At 33.0% G+C, this 24,863-nt stretch overlaps 1 protein-coding gene across 1 annotated transcript in view; it reads left to right on the forward strand.

Annotated features, from left to right (window-relative positions):
* Positions 1 to 24,554, forward strand: part of LOC149780953 (putative G protein-coupled receptor CG31760) — a 66,309-nt gene extending 41,755 nt beyond the window's left edge. Inside the window, exons 3-13 of the mRNA XM_089938054.1 lie at positions 3,432 to 3,555; positions 5,045 to 5,188; positions 6,237 to 6,431; positions 10,243 to 10,311; positions 14,025 to 14,134; positions 15,405 to 15,550; positions 17,200 to 17,268; positions 17,907 to 18,045; positions 18,420 to 18,531; positions 21,728 to 21,940; positions 23,417 to 24,554. Coding sequence (XP_089794180.1) covers positions 3,432 to 3,555; positions 5,045 to 5,188; positions 6,237 to 6,431; positions 10,243 to 10,311; positions 14,025 to 14,134; positions 15,405 to 15,550; positions 17,200 to 17,268; positions 17,907 to 18,045; positions 18,420 to 18,531; positions 21,728 to 21,940; positions 23,417 to 23,626 — 1,531 coding nt within the window. The 3' untranslated portion in view covers positions 23,627 to 24,554. The remainder of the gene's footprint in view (positions 1 to 3,431; positions 3,556 to 5,044; positions 5,189 to 6,236; positions 6,432 to 10,242; positions 10,312 to 14,024; positions 14,135 to 15,404; positions 15,551 to 17,199; positions 17,269 to 17,906; positions 18,046 to 18,419; positions 18,532 to 21,727; positions 21,941 to 23,416) is intronic.
* Positions 24,555 to 24,863: the final 309 nt, after the last annotated feature.

The raw sequence follows: 24,863 nt of genomic DNA on the forward strand, positions 1-24,863 counted from the left end.
TATACGGTTAAGTTTTAACTTTCATCAGTTCTAATTTGGAAAACTTTATATGGTAGACCATGGTACCATACTGTGCAGTACAATATGTCCACTTGATACAGTTCTAAGGAAGTGTGTGGTGACATTAGGAAATTTATAATTCATGACTTTCTTGGAAATTTATATTTTCTGTTCTGGAAATATGGCAAGAGTTGCTATCAATAGTGCAAGGATGCGCTACATAGAAATCTTTTTGTGCAATGACATGTGGACTGATGAATAAACCACCCTGGCTGCTAACTGCAGGAGTTTTCCATTACAATTGCATTGTTATGTTTGATAAAACTGGGGTGGATTGTGGGTGTTCGAAAAAGTTAGAAGAAACCAGTTTGACATATCACATTTCCGGTTGCTGCCAGCTTTGCAGTCGCACTTGAGAGAGTTTGTATTTTGTGTGGCCACTTAAGTGTATTACCTGTAGGTCAGGAGTTGTGTCTAATAGCTCGGCGTATGAGTCTGTGTGTCTTAACATGTTTTATATGGTGTTATTAAAATTGGAGAGACGTTAAATTGCTTTAGGAGTGAATTTCTTTTTTTATATTGTTATGTTTAGACTTTTATAAAACGTAACAAGAAAAGAGTGAAGACAACAAGCTTTATAAAATTAAACAAATAATTTATTTCACTAGAACAACGAAGTAAAAATGAGGAAAAGAACTTACGGTTCTACAAATCAAATCCAAAAATAATCCAAGAATAATCCATAAATTAAAAAATTAGAAGTCCTACTAATAAATGTCCTAATGAAACTGAGTTCGAATCTCGATGAAATCCAAACTGGAAGGCGATAACGTATGCTGTGGTTTGCGTCGTACTGATGTGTCAACAGTTCTTTCTTGAATCACAGAATATAATATTCCAGTGTTTAAATTCTGTGTAAATTTTCGATAACTGTCCTTGTCCAATAGTTAATTTAGAGCACAAGTATTTTCAGGGAAAAATAATCTCTTAGATTCCAAATAATTTGAATAAAATAAAATATTCAGCTCAAACTGGTCACAACAAAACACCTTTAAGTATCAATGGTTTAAAGCCCGAATACCCAAATTCTATATAGGATACAGTTATACACTAATTTAAGACGCAAAACAGATTCCTGTATGAGGGTCACATGATCGCTCTTCTAGAACAACATAGAAGCGTTTTACATGTCTAACATCACGTACTCCCAGTATGGCATCGATTTTACTTTATGAATCCTACGCTAAGAAAGAACAAAAAAAGAAATTAAAAAAGGTTGTTTACTTATACTCTTACTGATTCTGAATCAATGTCAGGAACTAGGTAAGCATTATATACAAAGTTTCTATTATTAGTTGTTTATGAAAAACAATCTGGTCAAATAGAACTGAACTGATTTTCTCGAAAATATCAAATTCAGTAAATACAGTTGCATTACAATAGCATGTAATGGAATAAAAGAAATTTAAAACTAACAAGTAAACAATTAAATCAAATATACATAACAACATATCTCCTGTTATCGTTGTGGACGAAGAAATCAATGGTTTCTTTTATATAAAAAAGTATTTTCTGGCATGTGGACACCATGACTGAGACAGCAGGTTTGAGATAACCAGAATGAGATAGGAAAGATAAGGTCAGCAACACAGGTAGATATCTATGTCGTATGTTTGAGAAAATAGCATCACATCCTGCACTGGGACGTTTTCAAGTATATGTCAAGAGAATTGTAATGACTTTGGGTTGCTTGGTTTGGCAAGTACTGAATTTTGTTTAGAACTTTTCGATGTAGTTTTGTATATGATTATTTTCGCGTTGCGAGTTGGTACCGTGTGTATTCTTAAATTGCGGAGCAAAAATATGTTTCGGCAAAACTTCGAGCAGCTTGATAGGACGTATTTTCTCAAAATACTTTGTTTTTAAGTTAGTATAAACTTCAAAGTAAAATATTAAATGTAATTTCCAGCATGGTGAATGATATCCTAAATAATCCTAACGTTATATCACAGATCCAAATTATCAAGTGGTATTAAGAAATAAATTCAATCCATTGTGCTCATGTGCAAATAGTCTCGATGTATCACAATGATATAATTCAAAATCTTATTTAAATTGATTCACAGTAATATCAAAACAGTTACTAAATCCTAAAGTCTGAGCACTTAGTAATTTTAATGAAAGATTGAAATAAATAGATTAAATAATCTCAACGATAGTGAACAAAACTATTTAACTTTTCGAAGACTGCTGTTTATGCAAGGAAAATAATTTGTAGTAAATAATTCTCGATATCAAACCCTATGACGTGACTCATAAACGGATGAGAGTCGAATATTCATTCTAGGTCAGTCTAACTTTGTCAGGTACTTTAGTTAGCAGCTAGCCAATCAGAATTAAGTCAGCCATATATTTTTTTAAAAACAATGGCCTGAACTCAGATATCATGAACATGTTTACTTAATCCTGAAACTACGTAATGTGTTTACTAAAATTACCTAATCCTAAAGTACAAAACCACAACCATATAACAAAATTGGTATTCAATATGGTATTTACTAAATGGCTCTTGCACGTGTTATATATATGCACAACAATTATCAAAGATGATTTCAAACATGACGTAATAACGTCGTGCATGGGTAAGACATAAAGATTGAAGACATGCGTATGTCATTGAAAGTCAAAATTATGCGCATTGGGCAAATAAAACCAGTATTTATCAATGAAAAGAAAAGTCAGTTAAGATCTTCCATGTATTGTTCCAAATCACCGCTAAACCTGACCAGTTATCATTATACACCCACAAACATTTGTCGACTGTGATACGCAGTATAAACTCTGTTATCAAAAAGCTATGCAAATCTTGAAAGACAAATCCATATTAATTGTGTAGCATTTCAGTTTAGAGGCCATGTGGTATTCTTCTTTACATATGTGCACTGGAGCAGTGAACATATTTCCTAATATTTTCACGAACTTTTTCATTTCAATACAAAAGCTATCTCCCATAAACTCTCTCTCTCTCTCTTTATATATATATATATATATATATATATATATATATATATATATATATATATAAAGAGAGACAGACAGACATAGACAGAGCCTGAGAGACAGACAGACATAAAGACAGACAGACAGTCAAATAAACAAACAGAAGACAGTAATTTACAGACAGATATATATATATATATATATATATATATATATATATATATATATATATATATATATATATATATATATATATATATAGACAGACAGACAGACAGACATACAGATAGATAGATAGATGGATGGATCTATGGATGGATGAATGGATGGAGGGATGGATAGATAGATAGATAGATAGATAGATAGATAGATACATGATCTCATGTCGGCGTGAATTATTTTAACACACTACTTTAATTTTCCTGTTAAAGAGGTACAAGTGGGATCGACATTGCACTACAGAATGTTGACATTGACCAGTGTCCTCTACCCCCCGGCTCAACGGAACAAAATGTATTTAATAACTCTGCCAGATGTAAGACAGACACAACACAGGTATGAGTAGTGAAGCAGGTGCAACAACACATACTTTATATCTCATTCAAACTGAGAAAAGTAAAACAAACATTGTTTGAAATAGTTTATTTTCTTATTTGTTTAAAATTTCAGATTATTACGTTTAATTGTTCACTTCTATAGCTACTATAATAAATATTCTAATATAAATATTTCTTACATCAACAAATAAATTTCTTATATATATACAAACATGTAATATATCAAAACAAATATTTCATATATAAACACGTCAAGTTTTTTATCAATACAAACAAGTCTTATATAAAAATAAACAAATTTGTCATATATAAATAGAAATATGTGTCATATAAATGAACACATATCTTATATAAAAGCAAACATGGCTTATATCAATAGAAATATGTTTAAATGCCTTGTATCGGTACAAATACGTTTTATGAAAATACAATCAGGTTGTATATAAACACGTGTTATCCGACTGCAAATATTTCTCATATAAATACAATGATATTTTATATCAATATAATCCCGTCTTACATAAATAAGCCATATCATATAAAATGCAAATGTGTTTTATGTAAATTCAAAAATATATGACTGATTGTTTTTAATAAATGAAAATATGTTTGTATTGTAACAACTATATCTTATAGAAAGACAAATATGTCTTATATAAGCTCAGACATGTCATCTAAATAATAACATTCTTCTATATGCATGAACATGTCTTATATAAATACAAACATCTCAAGTAGGTACAAATATATTTTATATAAATGCAAGCATGTCTTATAAAAGTGAAACCATGGCTTATATAAATGCAAGTTTCATACCAATGCAAATATTTCTTACATAAACACAAATACGTCTTATATAAATATAAACATGTCTTTTATAACGAACTTTTATATAGATAAAAGCAAGACTTGTATAAACACATACATATTTTATATGAATATGACTATAATTTACATAACGAAAAACTTGATATATGTTTTATACAAATCTATAAACAAAAACATGTATTATATAAAGACAAATATGTATCTTATAAACATTCTTATACTAACTTATTCCATGTTTTGAATTGTATTAGAAATTCTGCTTTCGATCAATTATGATTGAGTTAGGTCTTGCATTCATGAATACAGTTACATTCCTTGACGAAACAAACTAAATATGCATTTACTAACTTTTCTATGGGCGACACATTCTGACTTTGAAAAATCGTATCCTTTAATCATTTTCCCAAATGTTTTGATAGAATAAATTCTCAAACTAATCGTCATAACTCTCGCAAAAGAATAAAACTGCTATTTACGGTATAGTTTCATCACAAAAATATATATTTGGTGTTGTTGAATACATTATCTAAGTTCAAAACGACAAAAGGTTAAACACTAAGAAAATCATGTCTTTCAGTACTTGATTAAAAGTATGGCGTCTTCTTGCCTGAAATATTGTAATGATGAAAATCATTGGTAGCCGACAAATTCTTTTTCAGTGTGAGCCTATTCAAGGACTAGGATTTCGACGAGGATCTTATAAATGCTTATGCAAGGATGGGTTCTACTTTCCAGATATAACATCATCACAAAAATACTTTAACGGCACGGAAATTGAGTATGAATATGCAAAGAAGAAAAGGGTAACATGATCTTATTGCTACTGTGTGGAAAACAAATATGTGGAATACACTCTCCGTTGACAATAGGCTTTGTATATCGTGATAATGCCCTTTTCTTTCCATATGAGGCACATTGTAATCTCTTGTGTTACTGGTCAATTGAGATGCAAACCTTTACATGGACAATCTTATGCAATTTCAGTAAAGTGAACATTGTACCAATTTTAACGTTAATAATTGTGTTAGCTAAAGATTTGAGAAGTTATTATTTACGCTGAGTTGATATCCAGTTATTGGTGAGAGAGTCTTGGAGTGTCTTGGAGATTTAGAGCAGTCGTGCTTCATTATGAATGGATTCAATCAAAGTGACAAATAGTAGAGATCTGCAATTGAGAGAATTTATTGTCATTTATGGTAGGGTTATTTCACCAAGCTTTCTAGAAGGCCAAGGGCGCATCTGGCATGGAACTAAGCCCATTGTCCTTTATCTGTCATGAGTCGTGTGATACTGGGACGACATATTTAACAAGAAAAGATTTTGGGATCTGGGCGTTCCAAATTTCTTAAATGATATTGATCTGCTATGAATAATCCCTTGATGAATTACTGACAATGTGTATCAACTATTTTCCACTATTGTTGCAATTTATTATTTTAATCATATAACTACATAAATCTTAACTAAATATAATGACGATCATCCTAGGATAAATGATATCAATCCCCCCTTTTAAAAAAAATCATACTCTCAATTGCTCGAAAAGAGGCATGATTGATGTTATTGGCCGCTGTTGGTCACGTTCTGCTCTGAGAACGACACTGTAGTATTAGATTTTAAGACAGATTACGCCAGGTTAGAGATTTCAGTCTGAGTCTTGTCTTCTGTACATCTGTGTTATATCTTTTGTTTTAACAAGTTATCATCAGTCTTTTATACCTTAGATATTCCGATTTAAAGGAAATAAAATACATCCTAAATCATGCATTTGGTATCTCTGTACTTTGTTACAATATTTAAAAGAGAACATAGTACACACGACTCACACGTGAAGGCTCTATCTTTTTTCAGGGTGAACCCAGTATGTATGACATAGGCTTTAGTTGTCTTCCATGTGCCCCGGGATGCGACACATGTGAGGACTCAAGTCCATGCGTCATTACACTCAACTGGCTACAAAGAAGTATTATATTGGGAATATCCGGACTCATCATGTGCTGCATTCCTGCCCTTGTCTGGTTCACTGTACAATACAAAGATGTCAAGGTAAGTAAAGGAACCATCAGTCACCTGGGAGATAGCATTGTTTTTGTATTATGTACTTAAGATCGCAAAGGCTTCCGTGATAGGCGTGGCCTCCTTTAAATCGACCTTGGACCATCTCTCTTTTGCCTGGATACGATCCGATCATATAATTTTAATTCACACCATATGCGGTTGCTTTTCCAAATACAACTATTATAAGAATACACTGAAATATTAAGCACATACGGATTTACAATGAAACATCGGTCTGATTCTAAAAGAATATGTTTACTTCAGTTCCACTTCAAAATAAACATGTCATTGCAGGTTTCAGTTCTGTTAGTACTGTTAGCTAACTTTTAAAGAAATTTAACAGCAGGGAGCATATCAGATTATGAACATTCGTTGTAAAGGTTCGATGTACATTGTGTGTAGACCATTAGTATAGACAGGCGTTGTACGTGCATCGTGTTTAGACCATTGTATACAGGCGTTGCATGTACATCGTGTTTAGACCATTATATATAGGCGTTGTATATGCATCGTGTTTAGACCTTTATTTTCAGGTTCATCATGTGCATCGTGTTAAGACCATTGTATACCGGCATTGTATGTGCATCGTGTTTAGACCATTACACACAGGCGCCATGTGCCATTACGGATTTATAATCATAATGCAATACAAAACTATTAAAAAGCGAATAGCATTGATTAGGACTCCCCTAAATGTCAGAAAGGAAAAAGGCAAAGACAATTATTAACTAAACATCTCTGCGGCTTATTGTGTTGTCTTGAGAGCAATTATCTCTTTTTGGTTTCTTGGGATCCACCATTCACTTGTGAGAGTTGAGCAACGTGATGTATTATATCCTAACACGCAAGTCAATGCCTGCGTCGTCTAACACATGGGAAATTATTGTTCATAAATGAAAATGACGGGTCTCGGAAAGGCAGATTGAACTTCTGCTGTTTGTAATTGCTGACCAAATTATAATAAAGAAAAATTTTAAAAAATTAAAAAGTTCGTTCAGCCGATAAACTTTCACGAAACAATTTTGTCAATAAGTGACTGCAATCCAAGGAAACATATATATGCTCCAGGAAATCCATATATGTAAATGCATGAGATGCTAAGATGACATTTTAAACCATGCATACAAAAACCTATACATTTTAACCATGCATACAAAAACCATATATTTTGAACCATGCATACAAAACCTATACATTTTAAACCATGGATACACAAACCTATACATTTTAAACATGCATACAAAATCCTTATATTTTAAGTCATCCATACAAAACCCATATATTCTAAACCATGCATATAAAACCCATATTTTTTAAATCATCCATACAAGACCTATAAATCTGAAACCACGCATACAAAAACCTATACATTTTTAAACCATGAGTACAAAAGACATACATTTTAAACCATGCATTGTTACGAGTCTATGCTCTTAAAATAAGTACCAGAAAAAATTGAAGACAAAAAGCTTTGTGAAATATAATAAATAATTTATATTTCCTAGACTACAAAGTGAAAAATGAGAAAAAGAAACTTACAGTATTAAATCCGAATTCTAATGCAAGAATTAAAAACACAAGTCGTAGTAATAAAAGTTTTGAATAAAACTCACTTTGAGAACCAAAGAGATTCGAAATTGAGGGAGTTGACGTCTATAATAACCTACGAAGTGCAGATGTGTCAATGTCAATGTACTTATTTTGTTGAATCACAGAAAGTATTATTCCAATTTTGAATTCAGTATAAATTCCAGTGAATATCTTTGTCTAAGAATTTTGTCAGAGCACTTTTGTATTTCCATAGACAATAAACACTTGAATTCAATAATTTAAATAAAGTTAACTTCAGTCCAACTAGTCACAACATAATCTACTTAAAGTGTCAAATGTTTTAAGTCCAACAGATAAACCTTTATCAAAACATCAGTTGTACGATCATGTAAACGCAAAACAGAATCCAGGACGAGGGTCAAAAGTTTATTCTTATGGAAAAAACATAAGTTTGTTAATAATTGGCACATGATAAATATCACGTAGTCCAGGTATGATCTTGACTCAACTTAATGATTCTTACTCTAAAAAAGATAAACAATCTTAAGAAGTTGTTTACCAAAACTGTTACTGATTTTGGAACAATCTCCGTAACTAGATACAATGGTTTATTACCCATAGAGGATAATGAATCTATTATTAGTTGTTTACATCAATGAAACAAAAAACCATTACAAAAGTCAATCAGGTCAAACATAACTGAACTCAATTCTGGACAAGGTCAAGTCCAGTAAACAATGTTACATTACAATAGCATGTAATGGAATAAACAAAATTAAAACTAACAGACAAACAATTAAAATAAATATACATAACAACATACAAACAGCATACATGTAAAACTATGCCTACAAAAACCAAATATTTTAAACCATGCATACAAAATCCCATACATTTTAAACCATGCATACAAAATCCCATACATTTTAAACCATGCATACAAAAAGCAAACATTTAAGCTATATATACAAAACCCATATATTTTAAAATATGCATACAAACAGCATGCATTTTAAACCATGCATGCCAACAACATACATTTTGATCCATGCATATAAAAAGCATACATTTTAAACCATGCATACAAAAAGCGTACATTTTAAACCATGCGTACCAAAAGCGTACATTTTAAATCATGCATACAAAAAGCGTACATTTTAAACCATGCATACAAAAAGCGTACATTTTAAACCATGCATACAAAAAGCGTACATTTTAAATCATGCTTACCAAGATATTTTAAACCATGCACACAAAAATGTACATTTTAAGCCATTCATACAAAACCCATAAAATTACACCATGCATTCAAAGATATTTTAAACTATGAATACAAAGGGAAAGAATAAGATCCTGCATTTCAATCTTATGGGATTTTTCTACTTAAGTTGCAAATTTACAACTAGTCAGATAAATCAATCTGAGGCATGCGATATTCAAAAATATAGAATAAATCTGATTTGAGAATAACTTGAATGAAATCTAAAATGAACGGCTAATCGAGCTTTGTCCTCAAAAGTGAAGGGAAAAAATATAAACTAATTGTAGTTTAGATTTTCCAATTATAAACTCAAAATAACCAGAGATATTAATTTGGTGCAAGTACAACCGTTCATGTCAAACTGAAAACTGCGAGTCCCTTGTAAGTCGAATATCTCAGCGATGTTTTACTATAGTACAACAACTACTGCGACTAATACTACTACTACATCAACTACTACTAGTGATGATGATGATATTAATACTACTACTACTACTACTACTACTACTACTACTACTACTAATAATAATAATAATAATAAGCAGCAACAGCAGCAGTAGAAGCAGTCCAAAATGTATACGTTGAAAATGCACCATTAGAACTGTACACTGTTCATTGCATGTGGGATTCCATTGAGAGAATAATTTTCTGCCCCCCCAACCCCCTCCCCACATCTACCTCAAAAATATCGTTTTATTATTACTGTATGTAGACTATATGTTTTGACTATCTAAGACGTGGACCAACTAAATATGAGACAAGCCATTAAATGCTAGTTCTATTTCTTATACGATCGAAAACATTCAGTATTTAAGAAGATGTATGAAAGATTCTGTACGATTTAAAATCAATCAAAACTTACATGGATTCCTTTATTCCACATGTCACTTTATAACAGACACCAGCAGTATATATATATATATATATATATATATATATATATATATATATATATATATATATATAACTTGTTTTCTAAATTTACAGGTGCTAAAAGCAGCCAGTCCGGTTCTTCTGAGAATAGTTCTTCTTGGTGCTTTCTTATTATATTGCCCAGTAAGTAACAGTGTATCTGTATAAAATTAGTACATAATTGTATTTGAAAATGTCCAACATGACATATTCGCACTCTTAAAAGGCAAATACAAAACAACAAATCATACTGTCATATGCTGTGGAAGCAGGTGGTCAAGTCTTATTGGTGTGCATCTAGAATACATGTATATACTTGATACCGGGTCTCAGAAGGGCAAATCATTTATTTATAAACAATACTTTTCTTCGCATATAGCCTACTGATAATTTTCTTGGAAACAGTTTTTGTTTATTCCGGTAGAGGACGGTAGGAAACCAGTAGGTGAATCCTATGATCATGCAAAAGGGATCGGGCTTTAAGTTCTCGCAACATTATATAATCGCTTCCCCATACAAATACAGTGGTACAAATTACATATGACACGTGGCAAAAATATGTATATAAAAAACAGAAACCAAGCAAAGGTTTGCTGATAGTTAATGCTTCGAAAAAAAGGAAAATAGAGGAGAGATATCCTAGACAAGTAAACAATGAAGTTAAAAGACTGCCTTTAACATATAATGTACCTACATCACTGTCAATTAATTGTTCATTATACAGACTATAGAAGATCAATATTAAAGTAGCGTTTATATATAGGATCAAACGAAGCAACATTGCCTACAACGTCTCTTATCCGTAAAGTATTTTTCAAACAACATAAAGATCTTCAAATTTTGCTCAGTTGCAAGAAACTGTGCCAGATAAAAGAGGGTCTACAGAGGATGGGACGGGCATGTCGCTGAGACCAAGAATTTATTTTTCCTTTGAAGTACATTGTTTAATAATTTGAAAATGAAATGATATGCACTTTCTGTTTCGACCCAACAGTTACATAAAGGATTGTCTATCAGGTGATTGTCCTTCTGATTTGGTGTAGGTCGCCACATTGATTTAAGATCCTAATATGAATAATATTGTATTTGCGATCACCAGAAAGATAAAAAGAAAAGCTATTGTTAAGTGGCGTAATATACATTTGAAAATATTAATAAGTCGCTTTCCAATTTTACATTTTCAAGCTAGGCATGATTTTTTTATTTCAAGCCTGAAATTTAATGCGGAAAGGATTGGGCGATTACGTAAATTATATCTTGTCATTTCTATCATCAATGTGGATAGCGCTTCATTTAAAAACGTGGTGAATCATATAAAAAATTTATATGAAAAGTGCAGAATTTGTGAGAGTTTCTGGTTTCTGAGACCTGGCGCCAGGCGCACTCTCATACGCAATGCATGCATGGGCACTTACGGTTATACCTGTAACGTTCATGGCAGCCTCTAAATGAAATCTCTCTCATTTATCTCACTCTGCTTTGGAACATCCATTCCAGACGACATCTGCTTACCTTTTTTAAAAAGGCCTGCTCCTAGTGTATCTTAGTAGAACACTCTCATACCAACCTCAATCGGAAGGTTGGAAAGTTGTTAGCCTTTTAAGGATACATCTGTCATCCATTGCTAATAAAGTGGATGTCAATTGATTTGATATCGGAGCACTTACTAAAATGTTGTTCCGGTCAAAGTTTATTACTAAAGTATGAAGCCTTTGAAAGTCTGCATATTTATAAAGCCACAACTTTTGTCTAAAACATGAATTTGATTTGTAATATAATTTGGTTATTAAATTAGTTGTCCGGTGGTCTCTTATTGACATAAATCACGAATAACGAATTTCTATATCATGTGATTATGTGATACAATAACAGGGTCTAGCAAGGATGCTGAATGAGTGGTTACTTTGGTATTTTCATTTATCAGTTTAGTCTAGATCAACAAGAAAAACAAACCTGTATGCATTTATATGTCAAACAATATTGCTAAACATACGCTTGTATAACTGGAGACAGTAGATAAGAGAACACACAGGGTTTGTTCCCAATTTCTGAACGTTTTGGTTTTCTTTTGTCATGTGGAGTTGCCGTTGTATAAAAGAATACAAATTTAAGCATTAGACGGAACGTTACTAGCATTTTACCATATATAAAAAACAAGATTACAGTAAGACTGTCTAATATATTTAGACAAAAGAGACCGATGCTTTCTGCATTTTCCATTTCAAATGAGAATAATTAGGTAAAATATGCATATATATATCCATGCATAAACATACACAGGTAAGCGTGTATTGAGCTATATTGAGGAACTGTGATTCATTTATTCGAGAGAAATAATGTAATGGCATAACACATAGGCGTTGTCTTGTCCCATCTAGTACACAATTCATGTAGCAACCAGCCTGGAGGAAACAACTTCTGTAGTGTAGGTCTAAATAACCAATTCCCAAACTCTCTTGCATGAACTTCCTTATCTTTTGTGGTTATTAATAAAATTATCTGAGACACTATACCATTTTTCTTTTAGTTATATTTTATAAACAAACCTGTATTAGTTTATGTCACCTTAATACAAAACATCAACCCATTACCAGATCGAGATCTGAAACCCATAATCAGACCCATATTCCCCGAACCTTTCCACAACTGCTTAATGTTATTGCAAACAGAATATAATTCATTTTGTATTCTTTCTTAAATGTTCAAATGTTTTATGTGAGTTTTCTAACTTAATCTGCCCATTCAGTCAGTATAGAAAGTAACTCATCGGAAAAGTATGCAAGCAACGGCAGTCGTAGAATATCTTCGAATGCTATAAAAACACGTACATACAACTTTAGGTTAGAAGCACACGGAACTCCCAAACGAACGCTTTTGTTTGTAATATTTGTCGTTTGTATACTTATACAGTAATACCTCGAACATTCGCGAGGTTAGGTTCCAGAACCAGTCGCGGATCAGGAGGAATCGCGAATGTTTGGTACGAGTCACTAAAAATGCTAATAAATGCTTATTTCTAGGGTTTAAACCCTAAATATGACCCAAATCATGCTCCCAAAGCACTTTAATTTCATTTAAAGTTAGCTTAATACATTACCCTTTAAAAGAGAAATAAATGGTTGACGTAAAAATAGAGTACAGTATAGCCTAATGGGTATTTGCCACACTAGCGCATTTACAGTACGGTATACTAATATTACCCCTATACTAATTCATTGGCTGCTGTTTTCTTTTGCACTCACAGTAAGGTAAAACCAAGTAACGAATGGGACTGTAAACTTAATGACTGACGTTTTCTTTGTCATTGTCAGGAAGGTAAACTAGGTAAACTTCATATGTCACAGAAGTCATATAACGAAGGTACAATTCAATAAAATAAAGAAAAGATGTACGTAGAGGGTACCAATGAAAATTTCGCGAATCCGTGAATTCGCGAATGCAGAAACGCGAATGCACGAGGTATTACTGTATCTCCACGTTTTTTTTTTTTTTGGTGTTGTTTTAAACTCATGAGACCGGTCGTCATAGCCCGTAATACACATTTATATAATGTGTCGGCTCATAAATGTTTGATACTTTGGCACATGAAGCAAATTTACCTAATCTGGGTTAGGTTAAAAAAATCTTGTTTCATTTAGGAAAGTCTGTCCTAACATAACATCCATCATCAAGTTAATAATTTATAGTACACACTGTCTGCTTTTTTTCGGATTATAAATATCTAGTTTGTAAACGATTATTTATCTTTAAGTATGTAGATAGTTCAGGTTTCAGATGGATAGTAAGAAACTATATTCACTTTATTCGATTTATTTTTAAAGGTCGGAAATATTGATGTATTTCGATTCTATTTTCAGCTTATCGTTGGTTACTTTGAGGCCAGCGTTTGGACATGCTGCTTAAGATTTTGGTTTCGGGAAATCGGATTTTCAATATCATATGGGGCCCTGCTATTAAAAACATGGCGGTATGTTTTAACCTGTTTCTTTCTTCCCTCTACTTCAAGCGACCATCTTCTTCATATCAAAACAACCAGTGATATTCTTTTGTGTTGCATGTTTAGGCTGGAATAAACAGTAACACAAGAAAGAGTGAAAACAACAAGGTTTGAAAAATATAACTTATTTCCGTGAAAAAATTCTGTAAAAATGAAAATATAAGAACTTACGGTTTTAAGAATCAAATCTAAAATTAATCCAGGAATAATCCACGAATACAATTTTAGAAGTCCTAATAATAAAATGTTCTAATCATTTCAAGTTTGAGTCCCGACGAAGAATCCTAGATGCGAGACGAATGACGTATGCTGTAACCTGTAGTGTTGAAGTCTACAGTTCCTTGTAGAAACAAATTTTTATAAGAGCTTTCTTTGTTCAAGAATCTCATATGACAACGTATTTTCCAAGAAAAAAGAATTAATTCTTTTAAATCCAAGTAATTTGATATAACTCCAAACGACATAACTCCTTCCAGCGTAAATAAAAAAACCAACTGTGTTTACTTCTCTAATACCATGGTTTAAAACTTGAATTTTGCGCCCCGGATAAGGGTTACGTGGTCATGTTTACATATAAAAAATCACGTAGCCCATGTATGTCCTTGATAAGACCCAATCATTTTACTCCGAAAATAAAAGATTTTTACTTCACTAAAATCTATTTACAAGTCAAGGGTCACTTATTCAATGCCGCCTCGATCTAGCTCTCATAAGACCCACAATAAAGATAAATAAAAAGAGAACTTGCTGACGTGGCTCTTACTAAAGGTTAAGATCCAGGTCAACACCTGATGTTTACTAAAACGAACGGTCAAGGTCAAACTATTTTCTGGAAAAAGTATCATCTCCAATGGATAAACTTACCTTACAAGAGCATGTAATGAAAATTTAAAACAAATTTAAACTGACAAACAAACAATACAACTGAAATAAATATATATTAAATTAGATATTATTAAATCAAAAATACATAATATCTTCTAACAAAAATACACGTTCAGAAGTAAGTGCTGGTGATAATATAAAAATTGAAACGCATAATTTAATTCTTCGTGGCTAAGCAGAAATTTTCCTTCATCTACAGCAAGCTCATTTCGGATATTTGTGTTAAAACAAAGCAATATATTCATTATTTGAGTTCATTTACAAGCTAAGTATGCATCCATGTTCTTCTTCTTCCCCAGTTTATAGTAAATTATTTGAGATTTGAAAAGCCAAGAACTGTGTGTTTTTGTTTTAGGATCTCTGTGGTATTTCGGGTTCGGTCTGCTCAGAGGATAAAAATCTCTGATGCAGATCTCATCAAGAGGTTGATAGTAGTTGTATTGGTGTTTGCTGCTTATTTAACCGCCCGGACAGTAGCAGGGACGCCTAGAGTAGTTGAAGGTAATCAAGACTATGTGAATTTAGTTTCATTTGTTCTATATTTTCAAATGTTTAATACAAGAGAATCTTAAGAACTCCCTCGCTTAGCGAGCTCTTTAAAAATAACAAACTCAACGCTGTAAAACATGGTCTGCGAAAAGCTTGATCCCTACTACTTTGAAAATATTGGCGTAATAAGTGTCTATATTATAAGTTTAATTATCTACCTTTGTTTCGTGCATGCTCCGAAACAGAACAAAAGAAGAGTATAATACAAACAAAACTACCATTCAGTGAAGCAGGTAAAGAGCGATACTGCAATGTTGAAGTTAGACGATAAAATAGTATATGTTAACAACTACAGTGCTGAGTTTCTGGCCAAAGTTTAAACTTTTCTATTCCCTCTTACTTTATATATATATATATATATATATATATATATATATATATATATATATATATATATATATTGTAAAAACTAGAGTTGGCGTGCATTAAAAGTAACAAATATTATACTAACTTGGGGTGGCAGGGGCGTTTCGAGAGCAATCGAACTATTTTGTGATATTATCGATGAGGGTCAAGTAATTCCGACTCTCTGAAAGATATTTAGATCAACGTACGGACCATCTAAAATAAACACACAGATTTAACATTCTACACAACACTCTCCTCCTAACTATGGATGTATGTTCCTTATACAACAAAATTCCTCAAGAGAAAGGTATCACGAATCCATACGAGACACCTCGCTACAAATATTTCCAAAGGTGTCTTGTATGGATTCGTTGATTTCATCAATTTCTTTTATAGGATTATCATCACAATTAATAATATTGTAAAAACAAATATTTACTTTTTTATTTGCTAAGAGATAAATTTGCAGCCACGTTATTTCACGTATAATATCCCACGTACAACATCCAACTCCTCTCCAATGACTTAGCTAGCCTAGTTTTCAGTTTCTAATTTAGTTATCAGAAAAATCGATGAAAAGTGAACAATAACAGCTTGCTAATGATTATAAAAGAAGTATAAACATAAGCATGAGTTTCCACAGAAACATAATTGATTTTAACTTGTGGCGACAGTGACCATCGATGGAAGCGAGTGTTCCACCTGGAGAGCATTTTGAGGCATGCCTAGGAAAACTGACCTGATTGTGATTACTTTATCACGTAATGGTGATTGCATCGTGAGCTACACAATAAGCGTTGATTTTGAAAGCGGGTACTACCTTAAAATAATCTTAAATGTGTCCAATGATAAGTGTTATCTTGAATTGTCAAACCGTTTCATATTACAAGATTACTCCTGTAATGGCATAAAGCGCAATCTAGTTTAATTCTCTTTAACGACCTAAAACTAAACTTACTCTTAGCTAAGGATAAAAGAAATTAGAATTTGGCTTCCCTCGCACAGATATTAAACGAAAGTTAATTGCTTCCTCTCTTTCTTCAACAATACGGTATCAACATGTTGTCTCTTTCTCGAATTCTTTGCATGTAGGAGCACGGTAGCATTTGCCATTGTTTGACTCTATTATTATTATTATTATTTGTATTTTTATTATTATAGAACAAGCTTGTGAACTATGTATAAATATTATTTGGACGATATATTATCGAGATTAAAATTTAAGATAATGCGTGTTACAATTTTCCTTGAAGGGAGACACGTGGGTGGCCTTAAAGCTTTTCAGTGTTCTTCTGACTGGTGGGACCATTCAGCAGCCATAGGTAACTTTTTTATTTGATTCGTTTCCTATTCTATACATAGAAGATTGATGATGATGACGATACAGACGACGACGAAGTTAAACGAAATGCAATGATGACAAGACAAAAACAGTCGTAGTGCTACTGGTACTGGTGATAATCAAGACACTAAGACGACGATAATGATAATGATATTGATAATTGATGAAGATGGTGATGACCAAAATAGACAATACGATACTACAATTGTGATGATGACGAGAAAGACGAAAGTAGTCTTGTTGACGACAAAATTGATGATGATAATGATAATGATGGTTATGATGTTGAGTATTGTGACTGCTATTGTAACGAATTTTTAAAACTTTTGAAAATGACAGAGGACTATTACACCTCTCTATGCAGCTACAGACGTGGTTATTTAACCTCTCCAGTATTCAAACCGTTCTTGTAGCGGCAACAAGTTTTGATTAGCAACGTTTTACTATCACATCTGAAGCATCCGTATAATCTGTGTTATATGAATTTTCCGCTAGTGTTGATCATCGCTTTCCTAGTTAAATCACAAAAGATTTAATTTGTGTTAAATACATTCAAATAAACATGACAACAGAAAAAAACTTGATAACTTTATCAGGATATTTTAACTTCCATTTTAGGTGAACTACTTTTCCTACTCTGGGGCATACGATTGTGTATAGTTGTAAGAAAAGCACCCTCGGAGTTCAACGAAAGCCGATTCATAAGCTGGGCGATATACAATGAAACGCTTCTTTCTTTATTTTTAAATGTTTCTATGTGAGTACGATTTTTATCTTTCTCCTGTCTCAATAGTATCTGTGAATATTATATTTTACTTTTGAATATCAAGTTATATCTCAATGGTGTCTGTGAATATTAAATTTAACTTTTGAATGTCACTTTTTATCTCATTAATTTCGACTTTAAATAATTGTCTCCGATGCTATGTAATTATATAACTCTTTTTTTTTTGAGAACAGAAACTTTCTATATCGTGTTTGTAGTTTTTTGTTTGATATCTGAAACTGTATTTCAATAATTTACCTTCAGAAATTCAACTGTCCAGATTTAGTTATTAGATGGAGCCACAATATTCTCAAGAAATCAAAATTTTCATGGATAAAATGAAATATAGACCATTTCTCTTTCAGGATATTTCTTCAGGATCCTTTTCCCGCCAATCCAGATCTGTTATATTTAGTGATATTTATACATGCAAATTTAAGCACAACCGTCACGCTTACTTTTCTTTTTGGCAGTAAGGTAAGATTTATTTCCAGAGGGGGATCCTTTTCGTTTGTTTGTTGTTGTTGTGTTTTTTTTTGTTTTTTTTTTGGGTGGGGGGAGAGTGGTGGAGGAAAGATATGTGAAATATTTTAAACATAAAGACCATCTAAGTAGGGATAGTGGGTGGTGGGTGGGTGGAAGTGGAAAGGATGTGTGAGGGGGTGAGTGGGCGGATGAAACGGATTCGGAAGGAGATGTTCTTTTATTCCAATTTCCTTAAAACTACCGACCTTTATTACCCTAAGTAAATCTTTGTCATTTTTCACCGTGTTCCCTTGCTTTCTTTATCTAATCGTTTAATCATGCCTACTTCTCCAATAATGGCATTAGATATAAGTTCAAGAAAACCTGAGCAATGACCAGAAAAATTAAACATCTTGAATATAGATAATTGATGCATATTCATCATACAAAAACAACTGTTTTGATGGGATTAAATTGACTCTATTCGTGTATTCCTTACTCTACTGCATTTCCACACTTCAAGTTTTGACCTTTGATATTGTTTATATTTTAACATTTTGTGTCGGTCAGCTTATAAAACATTTGTAGGACTATATATCGTTCATACATTATGATTGTCTGTGAATCCTCGTGACATTTTCTACATCTATTCTGTACTTCATATGTACATAGAAGACCTATACGTTTTAGTAGATATCAGGAAATATTTCCTTATATACAATCAAATTTTATGTTTTCTTTCATTATGTAATATTTTAGGGCAAAAATATTTATTTGTATGGATTTGATTCTGTATCAATGCAATTATCAGTTGCAATACTAAATCGATAGGGCAGGGACTTTTTACAAATGTAGTTTGTAAATATAATTCTTTAAATTATGCATATTGTCAAATTGAAGTCTTCGTACAAAACTGGAAAGATTACTATTTGCGTTAACACATTTGTTGCTCTGATTGATGCAGTGAAGCTTGCGGGGGGGTGGGGGGGTGGGGGGTTACTGTCCAAACATGACAGAATGGTCCATTAGACTTCAGAGCGTATCATCATTGAACAACAAATTTTAATTATTGTGAGTTTACCTGTAAATATTTTGGTTCCTGTGTTTGCTTTCAGACTTGACTTTGCGTGTCTTGGCATGCTTCCAGTCTATTTCTGTAGGAAACGATGCACCTAAATTTCGATTATCACTTAAGTTCGGTTTGCAATCGACACTTATCAATTGCATGATTTCAGATATGATTATAATTGTGATGACTATAAAAATCGCTGACGGGATTCAGCCAAAATTCAGGTGAAACTAAGTTTGTGCTGCATGAAGAATGTGTTAAGTTTCGATGTTGCGCACCATGAGAATGCTCGGTGTCTTCTTGAACCTTTGGCAGCCCTTTGGAGTCACAAAAGTGTCCATTTACACTAGCAGAGCCAATCACAAGTATTTGCAAGATCAGGCCTTCTGCATCAAACACATAATGCGTGTAAAACTCTCGTGACAGTGCGACTACGTACATCGATTTGCGGTCCTGGCTGTTTTGTCCAATCCAAACTTTATTTTTTCATGAGTCGGGTTCTGGAAAGTATATCCATGTTTAATGACCCGTGATAATCTTATTCAAACGTGTCTGGCCATCTTTTTCATATTTGGCGAGTAGATGTTTTGGCGATTTTAATTCGAATTTGTTTATGGTCGATCGTCAAAATATGCAGGACATGTCTTACACAAATATGCAGGACATATCTGACACAAACCTTTTGGAATTTCAAATCTGTCTTTAATACTAGTGTATTTAAAACTGGGACGAATTAATGCCGGCTTTAAAAGAACCATCTTCCATTGTCTCTTCGATCATCTTAATCAATTAGAACCTTCGCCGCAGCATCATTATGCTCACAACTCACTGATATAGGTTTTCCATAACGTATGCTATTTTCCATGGATTCGCTATCATCTTCAACACGATGAAACCGCATCGAAATTGAAGCATATGGCAGAACAATGTAACCGAAGATTTTGTGCACGTCAACCTTGATATCAGTCGGAAAGTACCCTAAAAGCGCTCTGAGTTGAAAGTGTGCTTTCTGGCTTTTTGCACAGTAGCGTAATTGTTTCACCTCGGATATTTTTACGTCACTGTTATTTACCTATGGTACGACACACACACACACACACACACACACACACACACACACACACAGATATATATATATATATATATATATATATATATATATATATATATATATATATATATATATATATATATATAAGCGTCAAGCGCGCTTCACTTGCTGCACCAGATAATTTTATATAGCGTTATTGTTTCGATCGATTTGCGTTAAAGTTTCAGACATGTTTAAGGAAGCAAAATGATATAACAAAATATTCAGAACTTTGCAAATTCCCTTCATACATACATACGTACGTAAATACGTGCATAAATACATACATACATACATACATACATACATACAGGGGCCCCAAGTTGCCGAGTGGTCTAACGCGCTCTCCGTTTAGGATCACTGCCATCTCACGTCTGTCTGCGTGGGTTCGAATCTAGGATTTGGTCAATGTGGGTATGTGAGAAAGCTTGCCAGTAGCTTCTCGTGGTCGGTGGTTCTTCCCGGGGTTTTGCCGGGTTCTTCCTCCACCATTAATACTGGCCGTCATGCATAGCCAATCTTGTGCTGAAAAATGGTGTTAAACCCCACAGCATGCATACATACATACATACATACATACATAGAGACCAAAAGATACAGAGCCCTGTAGGGCTGTAGGGCTTCAATAATGTGCGCAACATGTAGTCAGCAATGTCAAACAATTATCTTTAAACATCGACCACCTTTGCATATTTTTAAAACTGTGTTCAAATTCAAACTTTGTGTCGGATATGATACGACCATATGTAAACATTGTAATGACTGTATTTCATGCCAGAAATTAGCAGCTGGTACATCTAAACAATAAGGTCAGATCAAAGTTAGACTCAAAAAGGCAAAATTTAATTATTTTGGTTTTCCACTAGTTAAACAGATTTATTGGTATTCGTTGCGAGTTCATATGAGAGTTGCTCAATTAGTTGTTATAGATAAATTTCATTTCGCGATGACATCTCTCCCAATAATTTTATATTTCACAATATTTTAGCTCTTATTTCAAAATATGACCGTGAAACATAAAATATATGCTTTCTTTATGTGCTCTCCAGGCATATTTGGTGTACAAATACCGCGGTAAGAACCAAAATGAGGTACAACACACTACCATGGTATCCAAAGGCTCAAAACATACATATGGTCCCAAATCGCCAACACTGGCAACAGACAACAATACAACAAATGCAGACTCCACATATGAGAAGTACGGCGACAAACAGAAAGACGCAGGCGAGTCGGAAAGCTTGCTGGAGAAAGATATTCAGGTATTTGTGTATTTGCAATTCTTCAAAGGACATATAACTTATGCAAACCCACTGATTCGAAAGACTCAAACTTAACAAAGATGGTAGGGCAAAAAGGCAGAATTAGTGTCGGATTGCAAAGCAGCTTAAAGGGAATTTAACAGTTTGTCCGTCTGCCCAACGTAAACGCTGTGGTTAATATTATCGATAGCCCAAGATCCCATATGCTGTTGATTGAATAATTTTGTAATTTGAAACAGAGATACGTCAACTCCATAAAGAGAACTACTCAGTTAAAACAGACTGAAATCACGGTAATCTATATTTTGCACTGAAGTGATCTGCATTTAGCTCATTTTCTGAGGTGCTATTACCTACCGAGACCTGTAATGTGACAAACATAAATGCATCATAAACATATCTGCACCCTTAGGACAAGGCTATGCTTGGAACCTTGGATGTAACATCACGGCCAATATTATAGTCAAATATAAACTTCGAATATATCCAAATTTACTAAGTAGACTATACATCAGAATCATATAAATCTTACTTTCATAATCAGATATATATATATATATATATATATATATATATATATATATATATAGCAAACTCATATGGATGATACTGGGACTATACTCACAATGGGATTGGTATAAAAGCCCTTTTAAAAGCTATTTTTTAATCCCTATTGATATGCAAACGAGGTCCCTAAACACTATTTTAGCAATTGAAGACAAACACCAATCACGCAGCAGTAGGATATTTATGCCCTGGGGAAATTTACCTGGGCCTCTTTTACCTTTTTATGAGAATTCCTTTGGTGAAATTCTGTATTGTGATAGATGAGATATTGCTTTGATACTCTATTTTTATGACATAAAAGTTTCACAATCAGTTTAAATTTCAACGCTAGAAAGTCGAATCTCTTCTGTACAAATTTGTATGTTTTAACTATTTATGTTTGAAAATATGTATTCATGATGAAATCAAATAGTATCAACATGATCCCCAGATATGAGTTTTCACTTCTTTTTACAATTGGGAAAGAAATGTATAAAATGACATTACATAATTTAATGTGTCCGTAATACATCAGTACAACTTTTATTCATCTGTTATAGATGCATATGGAGCAAGGAAGTTCTCAAAACTGTATGCAAAATGTTCAGAGAATTCAAAATGTTCACTTTTCTTTGGAATTTTGTTATTATAAACAGCACACACAAAAGTTATATCCGCACATTTCATATCTTTACAGATGTAAAGGTACTTGTGTAATCTGTAATCTTTTAAAGAAAGACGTTGTATATATACAAAGGTAGGTACTGTATGAAAATATGTCAAGTGACTGTAAACCTAAAGAGGGAAAGTAAGATAGATAAATCCCTGTATAATTCTAGTCCCCGATGAAGTATTATTCAAGGCATAAGTGTACTGGGTTTCTTGAGTTGAGATACGTCCTCATTTCTTTTCCTATATATTTCTTTTCAGGAGGAGTTTCGAAGACTCTATACGCAGCTAGAGCTTCTGAAACAAAGGAACATGAAAATAGGCAACCGTCATTTACAGCACAAGTTATCGGCCATGACAGAGGCCGCTCAGAAAGAGGACAGTCCGGACTCAACGCCAACCTCTCCCAATATGAACGGCAAACGAGTTGTAATTAACCTTGATGACTATCACGAGAGCACAACCTTGTAGCAGCTGGCTGAAGGAAATTGTCAACATAAAGCCAACAGCTTTATGTAATTGAAAAGGGTGACATAACTTGAAAATATTCGTTTGAGTTAGCTGAAGCAATCTTAGTGGTAGTTGAAAATTGAAACACTGAGCACGTTATAATTCATGGTGAGAGTAAGTTAATGATGTCGCCTAACAGCAGACCAGTTGCTGAGAGGTAATTAGAGGTCGTCACTCTATTTAACTGTGAGAAGAGTTTGTAGAAAGAATGCAAGCGTGATCCTTTAATATAACCGATAAGTTGTGTGAAGACTAATATATAATGAGGTGAGAAGATGCCTCTCTAAGCGGTCGATATGCAATTATTTAAATGCTGAATATTACATGTCTTTGAATATTCAGGAAACTGACAAAATCAGAAGTCGACTACAGCACCGGGTACGAAAGAGAGCCATTAAACTAAATATAGAACCACTCATATCAATGTCCGAGGACACGATCATCATTGATTCGCTAGAAGCAGATAATTAATTCGAAAATATTACGGGCAGTCACAAATAGAAGGCCTGGTTTTATCTACCTTCATTTTACATCTCTGTCTGAAAATTCGTAGCAAAAGTATTACAGAATGGTGCATCAGGCATATTCACACAAGAACCAAATTATGCAGGCCCTTTTAAGAATGTGATGTTTGAATTTGCTTGATTCCATAATATAACAATGATGAATAACGTGTTTGATTGCTTCAATGTGTACGTTTGCAGGCTAAACAAAGACAATTCATGTACTATAATTCATGCCTTTACTTACTGAAGTAATAAGTGTAAAAGCTCGATGAGAGGAGAGATTGATATTCGCTGTTAAAATAATTTTGAAATGGTAAAAGTTTAAACAGTCTAAACACGTAAATAAATCATAAGATCAATGTGCAAAGTTTGCAAGCTCTGTAAACATATATGACAGAACACGCATAATGACATCAAAATGTGTAGGAAATGATATACTTTCGATACATGTCCTGAAAATAATTCTTTTAGAAGTAATTACAAATCTAAGAAATTTTAATTGGTTGAAATTCATTTTTTATACATCAAGAAATGTATGTTGCGGATCGAATATTTCCGTTATATTCATTTGTGAAACATTTCCTTGCAGCATCAATAACCACTTCTTACAATGACAAAGATTTGATAATATTTCGTATGCTTGACGTCTATTATTGGTTGACATTAACAATAATGTTATTCATTTCATATGA

Source organism: Sinohyriopsis cumingii, chromosome 16 (genome assembly GCF_028554795.1).
Source record: "Sinohyriopsis cumingii isolate HCF-2022 chromosome 16, ASM2855479v2, whole genome shotgun sequence".
NCBI classification, from domain to species: Eukaryota; Metazoa; Mollusca; class Bivalvia; order Unionida; family Unionidae; genus Sinohyriopsis; species Sinohyriopsis cumingii.